Source organism: Muntiacus reevesi, chromosome 16, assembly GCF_963930625.1.
Source record: "Muntiacus reevesi chromosome 16, mMunRee1.1, whole genome shotgun sequence".
Taxonomy (NCBI): domain Eukaryota; kingdom Metazoa; phylum Chordata; class Mammalia; order Artiodactyla; family Cervidae; genus Muntiacus; species Muntiacus reevesi.
This window is the reverse complement of record NC_089264.1, coordinates 53,911,306-53,925,839: the sequence shown is the minus strand read 5'-3', so window position 1 is coordinate 53,925,839 and position 14,534 is coordinate 53,911,306. Positions and strand designations below refer to the sequence as shown.

Below are 14,534 nucleotides of genomic sequence, written 5' to 3'. Positions count from 1 at the left end.
AAAGGTTGGACCCAATCAATTGAAACCTGTTGCAGTAGCATTTCTCTGCCACACATAGACTGGGGAGTGCCTCTGTTTTTTTTTGGGGGGGGGGAGGGTTAATTATTTATTTTTGGCTGCCATGGTTCTTCAACGCGTCTCTAGTTGTGGTTTGAGGGCTTCTCAACGCAATGGCTTCTCTTGTTGAGGTCACAGGCTCCAGGTGCGCGGGCTTCAGTAATTGCGGCATACAGGCTCAGCAGTTGAGGCACGCAGGTCCCAGCTGCTCCAAGGCTCATGGGATCCTTCTGGACCGGGAACGGAACGCGTGTCTCCTGCATTGGCAGACGGATTCTCAACCACTTGACCATTGGGAAGTCTTCCCCTCTGGGTTTAACTCAGGACAAATTAAGGCCCCTGGAGATTCCACACCTCAGGAAAGAACCTGAGTTGGACTCCTTACTATACAGATCACCCTTCTGGAAAGTGAAGCACACCTTTCCTTGCCTTGAACTTGAATGCCATCAGAAGTGATTTGCAGAACTCACTGGAATTAAAGCTGGGTGATGTGGATTATTAACTACTTGGTCAGGAGACTGAGGATCCCCCTGACCCTGCAGGTAACCATTAGCTGAAGCTCTCTACTCCTCAGTTTTTCCCTCTGTAAAATGAGATAGAAAATGATTTTCCAGTATGAAACAGAAGGTTCCCTCCAATCTGAGATATTTTGAGCTATCGCAAACCCTTAAAGCAGTTTCCATTTAACACAATGTGGCTGGTAAATTATTTTTACATAGCAAGTTTCTGGATCTTAGCCTGTAGAATGTTTGGTCATACTTGATAGAGGGAAGTTTCATAGAGGGGCTTCCCCTATGGCTCAGCAGGTCAAGAATCTGCCTTCCAAGGCAGGAGAGGAAGATTTGATCCGTGGGGGGTGAAGGTCCCCTGGAGGAGCAAACAGCAACTCAGTCCAGTATTCTTGCCTGGAGAATCCTCATGGACAGAGGAGCCTGATGGGCTACAGTCCATGGGGTCTCAAAGAATCAGACAAGACTGAGCCCATGGCACAACAACGCCAGAGGAAAGGAGATGGAAGGCTGGGGTGGTCCGACATGTCAGCTGTGGTTCCTGCAGTTTCCAAGTCTTCAACGCTGTATCATCAGTGACAAAGTCAAAACCAGTCCATGAATCCTAAGCCTATGGATCCCGAATCATATATACTTAGCTGGGGGGCCTCCGTCGAATGACTCACACATGCACACTCATTCAGGTTAGGCAGGTTCCAAAATTAATTGTCCTGGTTTGTATTGCATCAGTTTGGTTAAGCCGGGACTACATTTCCCTGCGTCCCCCTGCCTCACGGTTCAAATCAGAACTGACTCAAAGACAGGCTCGGGTGATTTTTGGAAGGTAAAGTGAAGCCAGGGCCACTTTCCTCTGCAGGGCGTCGGTCACCTGCGGTGACGGACAGGCACGAGGCGACGGTGGGTCCGTTTGTCCTCGTTCTCCTCCTCTGGCTCCGCTCCCACTACCAGACGCTGGCTGCAGACGTGGAGGTGGTCACTACGCGGAGGCCACAGCGGCTCCCGGAGCCCCGCGCCCCCGCCCAGGCCTATGTCAGCGCCTACACGCCTTCTGCCTCCCAGAAGGGCCACCATGGAGTTCTCAGGACCTGCGCACCTCCTTCTGCACCTTCCCCTCTGCAGCTTCTCACACAGTAGCATCTTCTCTTATTCTGGGAGCAACTCCTGCATCCTACAGCCCTCAGAGCAATCTTTCCCCCCAGTTCAGCACCCAAAGCAAACACAGAACCCTAATGGACACTGCTCTTCTCCGTGTAACTCCTCACAGGGCCCCCAGCTGAGTGCTGTGCATCGAATCTGCCTGTTTTGTCTTACAGGATGCTTCCTGGGGATTCAAGGTCTTCCATCTGAGAGGGTATAAATTTCATCGACAGACAGACAACCTACAAGTGCACACGTGTGTGTGCAGAGTTGTGTGTTGGGGAAAAACACAACAGGAAACGTTCTTAGTTTAAAAACTCGCCTCTGTGAATCCTCAGGCAACGATGTGAAGGATGACTTTATCTGTCCCCAGCTAAGACACAGGCTGACTGTCCAACCTGTAAACACAGGCCCGTGCCCACTGTCCTCCCCACCCAGCGCTGCCATCTCATAACAGCACTGGCTGTTACCATTGCCACGTACCACGGACGCGTCCGGTCTGAGCAGCCCTACTATGCACGCAGAGGAGACATGTCACACTTGGGGAGCCACACTTGAAAGGCAAGACGCCAGGCCCTCAGAGAACTCACTGCTGGCCGGGAACAGCCACACTCTGACCCACAGGCATTCATACACGTTAAGTCACTTCATTCACGTCCAAGTCTCTGCAACCCTATGCACCACAGCCCGCTATGCTCCTCTGTCCCTGGGATTTTCCAAGAAGAATCCTGGAGTGGGTTGCCAAGCCCTCCTCCAGGGGATCTTCCTGACCCAGGGATTGAACCCACATCTCTTATGTCTCCTGCACTGGCAGGCAGTTTCTTCACCACTAGCGCCACCGGGGGTGGTCCTTCAGCTTTTTGCTGAAAAGCAAAAACCCAACATGTTTTTTAAAAAAAAGAAAAAGGCAGCATAAAAGTATGAGTATGAATTATTTGTTTTATTGCTTTGTATCTTATTCAATGCAGAGTCGATGTTTTTGAGTGATGGTAATAAGATGTCCAAAATTCAACATTATTAAACATTCAGACAGTAAAGTATGTGGGAAGAAGACCTCACATGTTAACTCCGCTAAATTACAGCTGGTGGAACAATTCATAATAAAGGCTATAGGCTTGTCATCGTGGTTTATGACACGCGCAATGGTAGAGAGCCCCTGGGGTCAACCAACTGCGTAGGCACCAGGGGTAGCACGTGTGCCTCCCTTGGAAACATCTGGAAAGATCCAGAAAGACTCCAGGCATAAAAACCCTTCCTTTCACCTCAGGCTTGAAAGACACGCCCGCCACGGAGGGTGTCAAAGAACTCCTGTGGAACAGAAGTGGTTGTGATGATAAAGACCAGGAACGGTTCTGCTGTCGAGACGTGAACTTGCCTACACATCCCCTCTCTAGTCCACCGCCCGCTCTGGCGTGTCAGGAGGAAGGGCCTCAGGGGGCGACCAGATGACATCAGGCAGCGAGCGGCCTTTTGACGGCTGAAGGCACTGGTTCTCCTCGTCCTGAAGGAGTGGGTCACTGGGCTGTGAGTTACATTCAAATCGCACAGCCTACCATGAAAAGCTGCTCCCAGCTGCTGCACGTTTGATGTAATTTAAAGTCTGAAGACTTTAAAACCCCAGAATGTCTGGGGCCCTTGAAAGTCCTGACATGCTGGGCAACTTCAGCAAGGAATCCGATCCCCAAGGGGTGGAGGCTCGAAGGGACATAAGGCTGCTCACATCACATGCTGGCACAACATAAATACATGACTCCATAGTGTGGATATGAGACACCACAGCGAAACAATAAATACTTCAAAATCTACAACTGTCAGTCACACGCTAGCCAGACCTGGTACAGTCTAAAAACTGGTGATTTTCCCATAAAAACATGTGTCTACAGTGAATGTGATCAAAACTTAAGGGCTAAGCAAAAACATATGAAAACTATTCTTCAAAGACAAACTTCATTAAATATCAAGCATGGTGACCAAATTTAAGATATCAAATTTAAGTAAGTCACTTTTGATTTTTCCCAGGGGTAATCTGGGGCTTCCCCAACAAGAATGGTCACGGGCCAACTGCACCCCGCTGGTGATGCTGAGGGTGTAAGTCATGCAAACCCTCTTGGAAGCACAATGGACACATCTTTGCCAGAGGAAGCATACCTCCAGCCTCATCAGCTTGTGAAATACCAGAGAACTAACAAATGCCCTTTACAGACACAGTGATGCTGAAAAAGAAAGCAAGAACGAAACATAAAGGTGCATTTATTCGCGCCCATGCCATATAATCTACCGAGTACAGTAATCAGGACTGGAAAAGGGAAGAATTAAACCTAAACAAAAACAAAAACACTGGGACGTCCGTCCCCTGCACTGGGAGTCCGTTCAGAAGAATCTGTGTGCTGGCACGCCAGTCTCCTCCCTGAGAAGCACGCTTCGTTCTCCGTTCTCCTCCGGCATGTTCGTCTCTCTCAGTTAAGGCCTGGACAGTGTCAGGGCGGTGGCCACACCTGTTCTGGAGCTGTGGGCTGGCAGGAGCTGGGACCCAGGCCATCAGTCACCCGAGGGCTTGGGCAGTGTGGGGTCAGACTCCCGGCTGCCCAGCTCTGCCATCTGCCTCTGGAGCTGCTCCACCGTCTGCAGCAGCGCTGACCTCTCCAGCTCCAAGGCCAGGGTCGCCTGTTTCAGCTTGCTCTCGCTAGTCAGGAGCTTCTCAACAGTGGCTTCCAGGCTCTGGATCCTTCCGTTGGCGACCTGAAGAATAAAAGAAGACATGTGAATGTAACTGCCTGGGAGACAGTGAGAGATCCACTGTGCACTCCGCCGTCCAGCCTTGGGGGCACTCTGGAGCCTAACTCCGGCAGAGACACACCTCTCCGCCTTATTATCACTTCTGGCACAAAAGTCTCCATTTCCCAGGCTCCCTCAAGGGTGGGCCGGGCCATCCGGAGACCTTCCAACATCTTTTTCCTCTGTGTGGCTACTCTGGATGCCACATGTGGAGATGGTGGCTTCCCAGTGTGGAGGGAGCCTGGTCCCCGAGTTGCCTCTAGAGACGGCTGAGAAATGGTCCAAGACCGCGTCATGGACACAAGGAGGTGAGTGTGCAGGGCTGAGCCCTGGGATCCAGAGTGCTGGTACTGCAGGACAGTCTGCCTGCTCTGACAAACACAAGCAGCTACAGGTACAAGCAGGTTTTAGATGGACCATCAAAATGGTTTCTATGCAAAGGCCCACGCAAGAACAGCTCTCTAACCTGAACCTTTTGTCTTCCCTCCAGTACCAAGAACCGGCAATTCCCCCAGGATGGGTGGAGCGCTCAGGGGACCGAGCTCTGCTAAGAGGGTCGCGTGTGTGGCCTCACTGACCAGACACCAGTACTGCCCCCACTCCCCCCAGTCTGGATCCTCAACACTCAGGCAGTGTCTGGCAGCCCTTCCAGGAGCTGCTCTCTAGCAATGGACCCTTCTCTTTCGAGTCCTCTCGGACAGGCTTCCCAGGCAGCCACAGAATTGGCTCCAGCTGCCCGCTGCATCCCCGGGTGTTCAGGCCCAGAGTCTGCAAGGCGCTGCTCTGGCTCATTCATCCGCCCAGCCCTCTTTGTGTCCCCACAGACTAAATGGTGTTTTTTTCCCTCATTTTCAAAATAAGGGCAACAGGTTTTTGAGCAAGGTAACACCGGTGCCAGACAGACAATTTATGACTCAAAGTTGAGCTCTGGCTGTGACACTGGAACACTCAAAACAGAAAGAAAAAAGGCCTGAGACCCTAGGTCTGTCAGTGACCAGGCAGGGGGCAGTCAGACTCAGTGGGTAAGTCTGAGCAGCCCTCTCAGACCCCCACGCTCCTGCCCGCGGCCAAGGCCTACAGCTGGTCCCACCTTATCTCCTCCAGGGACCACTCCTTCCGAGGCCCTGGCACTCCCAGGGGCACCGGCCAGCTTGGCAGTGAGCTGGTCTGCATGCTCATTTACTGTTGGGCATGAAAGTCAGGTCTCCTGCTCAATCAGACCGAAGCGCTCTCACCCTCCCATAAGCACCCAGCTCACAGACACCAGTGACTCAATGATTATTATGAAAAACGCACACGCCTTATCATATCAGATAAGTCATATCAGATAAGTATCAGATGTGTCTAAGCAATTGTCTCATGCGTGCTGCTGGACAAGAGAGGCCAGACAGTTCAGTCTCCAGCTGCCAGAGGACAATCTTCAGTGTTCAACAAGAAAATACATGGGGCTTTGGTATGTCCAACTTTATGAATGGAAGAGTCAAGACACAGGTCAATTCTGATAGTTTGGAGAAAAAACCAAAGATTTATCTTGGAAAATTAAGTACCGTACTGAACACCTATCCCTGGGCTCTGAAAATTGTTTTAAAAAAGAATAGGAAAAGAGGGAAGAGAGTCTCATAACTTATGTGGTCTGGCTGAAAGACAGTAATTCCACGTGACTCAGAGGGTAAAGACAAGACTACACTCAGGCCCCCCAAGCCGACATGCCGTAATCCCTAGCGCAGCTCTCTGAACACCTGTTGTTACCAATGACTGCCTGATGCCTTTCTGGAGGGCTGTCGAGGCTGGAGCAGCTTTTCACAACTCCTCTCCTCACAGGAGGGGTACAGGACCACAGAAGCAGCGCCAAATTACCTCCCCTTTTCACCACAAACCCACGTGGGTATCAGCCTAGTAATATCAACCTTCTATTGGAGTGCTATTTTAACAAGACAAATGCTTCTAACGGAGATCTGAGCTTTCCACCCTGCTGTAGTTCAGGGACCGACTGTTTGTCTGCAGGGATTTAAAATTCCCACCTACACTGCAGATCCTTACATGCAAGACAAGGTCCTTTGTCCCCTGGCGCCTCCCCTTCAGGTTACAGCTGAGATCCCCCAGGAGAAATCATACCCAGACATGGTCATTTTCAGAGTTAGGATATCTCCATCTTAGGGGAACATGCAGCTGACTTTGAGAACGTGGCCGGGAGTCAGGACTGAGCAGGCAAAGCCTTTTCTTTGTTCCTCTACAGTAACTATCTACTGGGTTATACTGGTGTAAAATCCCTGCTGGGAAGAGGACATTTTAAACAATGGTTGACTGATTAAGCTCCCAAATTCTGGCCTTTCTCCCATCACTGCCAAGTTTGCATCTGCAAAGCAGCAACTTTTTAGGCAGAAAAATAAGAGGCTTAGATCAGGATGGAAAGCTTATTCTAAGGATAGCCTAGAACACCACAGAATACATATTTTGAAAATAATATAAATTTTTCTCCACAGCGGCTCAAAAGTAATTTTTAAACCCCACCCCCGCCAACACACACATTTCTGTAACAATGATAGCTGCACCCCCAATCATGACACTTAACAAGCAGATGGTCCGGTTACTCTGCTCCATCCGGTCAGTGGAGGCGGCGTGCGGAGCAGAGAGGTAATTTTCTGTCCTCGTCACACAAACGAGGCGATCAGAGCAGGCGGGTGACGGTGGGATGACACTGACGCTGGCACGATCTGGGGCTCTGCTCTGAACCTCCGCGCTCACGCCCTCGTGCCCTCCGGCACCCGCGATGCGGGTATATCCCCACCCACATTTACACAGGCCAAGATGGAAACTTCCAGGGGGGAGAACTGCGCCCTTCGTGAGCCTAACCTTTGTATTTGCTCCAAGGACTCACAATTACGATCGCAGCTCTGGTTTATTCTGCTACTCCTCACTTGATGTCACTCTGAGGACCTAGCTGGCTGTGCTCCTCAAAGCTCCTGCCTTTGATGCTCCCATCATTACTCAAAGCACAATGGCTGGCGCTTGGTTAATAGCCCCAGAGAGCACTGTGGACCCAAGCTCGGTTCTTGGCACATCTCCTGAAAGGGTAAGTGCAGAAAGTCTCTCCGAAAGTTCCAGGACAGCCCGACCTTAGCAAAGGATAATCTGCCTGCTCCCTAACAAACAGGAACCGCTCTCCTGGGCTACCTTTGATCCCAACTACCAGCAGCAGTGGGAAGCGCGGCCTGCGGGCCTCTGGCGGGCTAATGAACCACCACGTGCTCAGGGGCAGGTGGCGGCCTTGGGGGTGCTCCCTACCTGCAGCTGCTCAAGGAGGTCAAGGTTCTGCTTGCGTAAGCTGCTGTTGGCCTTCTCCAGTTTGTCCATTCTTTGGTTCTCACTGAGCGGAGAAGGATCAATCAGCTCTTCCTGCAGCACGTGGTACTCGACTTCATAAGCCTGTAACTGCTTCGAGATGTCCGTCTCAAACACCTGTTTCGCAGAAAGGTCATCAGGCGTTGGAAGTGAGAAGAATCACACACTCACGCTCACTCTCACACACACGTGGCCATGTCGGTGGGTATGCACTGAGCACCTTCTCTGCACCTGGTGCTATGTAGTGATGAACACAGAAAGCTCTCTGAATGGAGAAGAGAATGATTTCCCTTGGGAAGAGAGAATTTAAGAAGCATTTGGAAATAAACTGAGAGAAACAGTAAGTATAGGGCTTCCGTGGTGGCTCAGTGGTAAACAATCCATCTGCCAATGCAGGAGACGGGTTTGATCCCTCAGTCAGAAAGATCCCCTGGAGAAGGAAATGGCCACCCAGTTCAATATTCTTGCCTGAAAAATCGCATGGATAGAGGAGCCTGGTAGGCTACAGCCCATGGGGCCACAAAGAGGAAGACATGACTTAGTGACGCAACAACAACTGTCACTGTAGGTCTCTGATGCCATTTTTCAACGCCAAAATCTTATTTTTTAAAAAGCTTAAAGGAGTTTCTTTTTAATTCTTATTTCAGTACTCAGATCTCTTTTCTCTGAAAATTCTATTAGATACATCAACTACGGGTCAACGACAGAATAAGACAAAAGAATCGCAGCCCTGCTGGCCCAGTCACCAGGTCAAAGTTTAATTATAGTTCAGCTGGGTTTTCAGAGTTACAAGAACAGCTAAGTAATGGAACTGTTTACTGAAAAACCCTTCTCTGCACATAAGAGATGAAGAAATGAGCCAAAACCCAAATGTCACCCACATAGATGAGTGAATGTGAAACAATGCCTGAGTTGCCTTTCTTCTCATAATAGTAACAGTCATGAAAAAAAATCACCCGTGTGAAAAACAACCCCAGAGTGCATGAGTGTGTGAGCTGTTCATGTTTGCACTTTCTCTCGGTGAGTGAGCTGGACCGAGGCAGGGTCGGAGAGGGAGGCGCCCCAAGGCAGAGGCCGCTGCTGCCCCAGGCGTGAAACCCCGGCCTGCCTCTGAGAATTCAGTCACCACGCAAGAAAAGCCAGCACCATCAGCACACACGTTTAGAGAATCAAATTAGTATTTTCAAGAGCAGAAACTGCCTCTTCACAGCATTTCCTTAAGAAGGAAACTCCAACACAGTTAAAATCAATGAAAAACTCATTTCCCTCAATGGTATCCTCTTAGCATTTAAACATGAATGAGCCCTATCTTTTCCGAAATCAATTTTAAAAATCCATGTTTACTTTTTCACCATTTCCAGAAATTTTCTCTTCCTTCAGATGAACTTTTCAGCTTCCTGGCTTTCCATTTAATTCAGTGGCTAATACTAATTAGGCACAAAAGTCACTCCAGGTCAAAACACATTCTATTTGTGACATGTGTGTGTGTGCATGTGTGTAGTTGACTGTATTGATTTGATTCTCTCCTGGTCCATCAGAGTGACCCTGAGCTCAACAGGGATTATCATCTCTATTCCACAGTCAAGAAAACTGACCCAGGAGCTTTCAGTCAGCCCTCCAATGGGAGCTTGGCTGGCAACTCCCTGAATGACTGTGAACAAGTTACCTGACCTTACCTGATCTCAGTTCCTGGCCTCCCCCATGGGGTGATAACCCCTACCTCCCAGCATCTGTGGGGATCATAAGACACACACCTGGCAAGCTGAGCTAAGGGATCTGCTTCCCACACTCGTCACAAAACCCCTCACATCCAAGCTTGTGCTGCAATGAATGAGAGGCTGCCGCACCATGGAGCCTCTGACTAGCTCAGCACAAAGGCTGCGCACACTCAAGCCAAGATATTTCTGTGTAATCACAAATAGAGTTCGGGATAAATGGCGCACGCACACACATCTCTTCTTTCACTGAGGTTTTGAAGTGAGCTCCTAACCTGGAACACCCAGGGATGAAGCCTGGGGCCTTTGATGCAGAGGGGCTGAGGCTAAGGGCTCATGGCTATGCACAGGGTGGAGTGCTCTCGCAGGCCCCCATTAATCCCAAGGAAGCATCCCGGGTCACAGGCATCTCTGCTTAATTGCATCACCACCTCCTGGTGCCAAAACACACAGAGCCTCGCAGTCATGCCCAGAAATGTAACCCCGAGTGCGGCAGCATGCAGCCGGCAGTGACAGTGCCCTGGTCCTCCCAGGACGTTTTTTCACATTGCTGTATATTCTTCAAAACCGTAACTACAAATGGCTTCGTGGCATTCTATCAAGTTGATGCATCAATAATCACGTTAATCTAGTCATTGAATGTTGGCTATCTAGTTACTTGCAAGTTTCTGTTATAAATGACAACTCTAAACATCTTCGTATGTACTGCTTTTCCCATATTTTGGCTTATTTCCTAAGCATACATTCCAAGAAATGGGATTACTGAATCAAAGGATACGGATATTTTACTGGCTCATGATACATGCTGCCAAATTGCTTCCCGAATGGGAATAATCAACATATAACGCCACTAGCAACATAAGAATGTGCCAGACACAGTACACCCTTGGCATTGGGTACTGGCATTAAGATGTTTCATTCTGTTAATCTAGGAAGGTAAAGAATTATACGTCACTTACATTTAAATTATGCACGAAGCTACATACTTCCCCAGCTATGACTAGTCTGCTATACGAGTCTCCTTCAGTGAATAATTCCTTTACATTCCTGGCTCATCCGCTATTGCAGACTCAGGGTCTTTTCCTCTCTGCTGTCTGTGGACACGACAATGAAGCCATCAACGCTGATGGCAACAGAACCAGTCAGGAACTTTCCACCATCCCCACCCCCACACCCTTCCCCCGAGCCAGGGTCGGGGAGGGGGGTGCGGTCTCTTGGAGCATCTGCCCAGGTATCAAAATAAAGGGGTTCAGTGTCTGCGGGGAATTTAAAAATAGTAATAAACACAACTGAAAGTTGGTCTGCTTTTTATTATCCCCACAATGCAAGCAATTCTCAACAATGCCAGGGGTAAAGGACCCCTCCCCGCCATACTCCTACCCTCTTGGTATGGCAGCGATGGGCCTCTTAACAAACTTTCAACAGCCACAGCCTGCCCTAGCCACGAGGACGCCTCCCAAGGCAGAAGGGGCAGCCTCACCACTGTGATTCTGAAGAGCATCTTTTGAACAAGGGAGCTTTGGTGAGATGCCGGCTTCTCTCCTAACGCTCAAGCAGAACCGAGACCTGTCTGGCGTGTTAACGACAGAGTCACCCGCTGCAGCCTTTCCAAGGTGTGTGTGGCTCCCCCGGGGGTCTTGCTGAAAGGCAGATTCTGACTCAGCAGGTCTGGGGGGCGGGCCTGGACTCTGCGTAAGTTCTATGCGGTAGGACAATGGTACTGGTCAGGAGCCCCCTTGAGGCAGGGCCTGCAGGATGCTGAATGTGGGCTATGTGCTCCATCCTGCCAACCCCCGGCCCTGCAATCTTCCCTGCACTGGCCTGAGGCTGCAGGGCACGCGCTGTGATGAGACGGCCCTGACCTCCCTCCCCTTCCTTCCTGTGTGTTCCCAGGGCGTCCCCCTTCCTGAGAGAGGGTTGTTAAGGCTCACACTCAGCTGACAACTGAGTCACACTAAGCAGCTAGCTGCCCCAGAGCCCAGAGCCCCTTGCCCCCGTGCCCTGGACCCCGTCAGCTCCAGGCCGGCCTCTCAGCGGCGGCTCCGAGCCTGTCTGTGTTGAGCGGGAGCTGCAGGGCGTCCTTGGTGACTCTGCCCACCCTGGATGCAGACTGTGTCCCAGAGGCTCAAGTTGAGGTTTACACAGAGAAGGCATTTAGTGAAATGCAGCTTCTCTATCACAGGGGTGCACCCAGCTCCATCCTTTTACACACAGGACAATTAACTCAGCCACGTGCAAGGAACACAGTATCATTTCCACCCTGCAGACTCTCCAAAGTTGTACCTCTAAACTGAACTTGAGACGAGAGCACCCTCTGCAGGAAGGGGAGGGGGCAGTGAGAAAACAGAAAGCTTGACAGCCCTCAGAGGTCAAGTTCCAGATGGACCATGTCCGGGGGAGCAGGGCCGAGAGCTGCCTGGTACCGTGAATCTGGCTTCCCGGCGAGCCCTGTGACAGGCCGAAAGCCTGGACCTCAGAAGCAGATGCTGTGTCCCTACACGCCACGTCCAATCCCCCACCGCCCCCCGGGAAAGCTGAAGCCTAGAACGCTTCACCTAGAGGTGCCTAGAACGCCTCTCACCCCCGAGACTTTGCACGCGCCGTAACTGGGGGACAGTTGGCTGCGGCCCGTGCACCGCGGCTGTCCCACTGCGTGCTTTGCAAACAAAGCTTTATTGCAACACAGTCACTTCACTCCACACACACACTGGCTCTGGCCACTTTCAGGCTCCAGAGACGGAGCTGACCTCACGTGACCTTATGGCCCACACAGCCTGAAACACCTTCTCCCGGGCCCTGTGCAGAAAAGGCCTGGCTGAACCCAAGTCCCTCAGCTCCCTGCCAGCCCCGCTCACTGCTCACTCCCCGCACAGCCTGCTCTGCAGCCCTTGCACATGCACTCCGGGTGTTCCCACCACACTTACAATCACTGTGTTACACACTCCTTGCTGCACAGGATGGGCCCCAGTGTCCCAGAGTCTATCAGACTCTTGGCTCTGCCACCCCGTACAGGGTGCTGGGCATTTACTCCCTCTGTGCCCAGTGTCCCAGCAATAAAAATGAAGATTATGAAGCCATACACTGCGACCCAGAGTTGTTAGGGAGCCGATGGAATAAAAGATTATCATATTCAAAACATGTACCTAAAACAACTCAGGTACACACACACACACCTGTCCTCTCTCCACGCTGTGGCCATTTCTATTCTTCCAACATTTAAAGAACATCCTTACAAACTTCCCTGGTGGCTCAGAGGGGAAAAGCGTCTGCTGCAATGCGGGAGACCTGGGTTCGATCCCTGGGGAAGATCTTCTGGAGAAGGAAGTGGTAACCCACTCTAGTACTCTTGCTTGGAAAATCCCATGGATGGAGAAGCCTGGTAGGCTACAGTCCGTGGGGTTGCAAAGAGTCAGACATGACTGAGCGACTACACTTCTAACATCTTCCTCACATCCTAGTGAGTATCCTTTACAGGAGAGGGGAGGAAAATGGGAGTTTTGTTTTTTTTTTTCTGGGGCTCAATATCCAGAAGGTAATAACATCAGTGAGGCTGCCCGCCTTTGAGCCCAGGCAGCAGGTCAAGGCGGTCACTGGCACAGACTTGGGTTTAGGGAACCAAGGCTCTCGCGTTCGCCCCAGCAGCCAAAACACAGACGGATGTGCAGTGAACACTCTGAAAGAGAGTGAATGTTCGGCAAAGTCAGAAAGGAAAGCATCACAGGGTGGAGGATTCCGTCTTATCGGACAACACAGGAAAACTGATTAAAGGATACCTGGAGGCCCTTGGTGGAGCTGAGTAATTGCTAAAGCATTTGCCATGAGAGAGCCTCAGTCTGAAACAACACCTTTCAACTTCTTGGCCGTGTGACTGTGGGCCAGCTAATTAACCACCCTAGACCCTAGGTTTCTCATGAGTTAATTAAAACCAGCTGTCTTCTCAGGAGGTCATGACTGAATAAGATCAGGTGTGTATATACAGAGTTGCTCAGAACCTGGCAAAAAGCAGGGCGTCGATAAGTCAGTGATTCACACTGAGAGGAAGGCACCAGGGAAGTAAAAGCCTCTCTTGAGAAGAAGGTGCAGCATTGAAAAGCACTGCTTCTTCACACAAGTAAATGAAACATGCAGAGACCCAAAGTGGCACCCGGGCAAAACCCTCTCTCTCCTTCAGGCCAGACGTGCCTCCTCTTCTGGGCTCAGCACCGAAGGAGGAGCAGCAAATGGAGCTACAAACCGCTGCATGTGTGCGTGCAGCCCACCACTCTCAGATGAGCAGGAATTCTCAGACTTTTAAAAAACGTATTTATTTCACTATTTGTTTTAATCTAATTGCTGTAAGTGTTGGGCTTATGAGAGGCCCGGCCGCCGAGTCTGTGGTGGCCCAGCGCAGAGATCCTGTCCGCAGCACTCAGCCATCTGGCCTCGGGACACTTCCAAGGGTGACCTCACCCACTGCAAGGCAGCTCAGTCCTGCACGGTCAGCAGTCGTTACTGGAAGAGTCTTCCTGACACAGAGTCAAAATCTGCTCCCACTCCTACCCCAGACCAGTTAACAACTGGTCAAGCTGCAGTTCCCAAGTCACTTCACTCTCAACCTCTTAACATTTCAGAGAGTGGTACATGCATACACGCAGTTCTACTGCACACAGAAACCAGAGGTATGAGACCACAGATGTGGAATGAATACTATTCACACACACACCATGAGACAAACTTACAGAATATACACTCTTTATCACAACTTCATAGCAAGATATTTTAGAAGATTCCAATTAATGCCATTCAGCACGAAAATCAAAGCACTCATTCTACAGAAGCCTACAAGGAATAAAAGGCTATGAATTTTGGAAGAACACATGATGAGGGGTGAAGCCTCTTAACTGTAAGAAATTGCAGTTGTAATTCTTACAGACTGTAAGAAGTTGTACTGGGTATCACACTCATGGCACATCCACACTCAGACACACACTTAGTCATGGAACAAGGCCTTGAGATGTGC

The 14,534-nt window shown here is 50.4% G+C and overlaps 1 protein-coding gene across 8 annotated transcripts in view; it reads right to left on the bottom strand.

Moving 5' to 3' along the window:
* Nucleotides 1-2,622: 2,622 nt before the first annotated feature.
* Nucleotides 2,623-14,534, bottom strand: part of TBC1D1 (TBC1 domain family member 1) — a 227,330-nt gene continuing 215,418 nt past the window's right edge. For all 8 annotated transcript variants that reach the window (XM_065907586.1, XM_065907585.1, XM_065907587.1 and 5 more), the window contains 2 exons: nucleotides 7,764-7,937; nucleotides 2,623-4,442 (listed from right to left, as the gene is read on the bottom strand). In XM_065907586.1, the coding sequence (XP_065763658.1) occupies nucleotides 4,242-4,442; nucleotides 7,764-7,937 (375 nt within the window). In that variant the 3' untranslated portion in view covers nucleotides 2,623-4,241. The remainder of the gene's footprint in view (nucleotides 4,443-7,763; nucleotides 7,938-14,534) is intronic.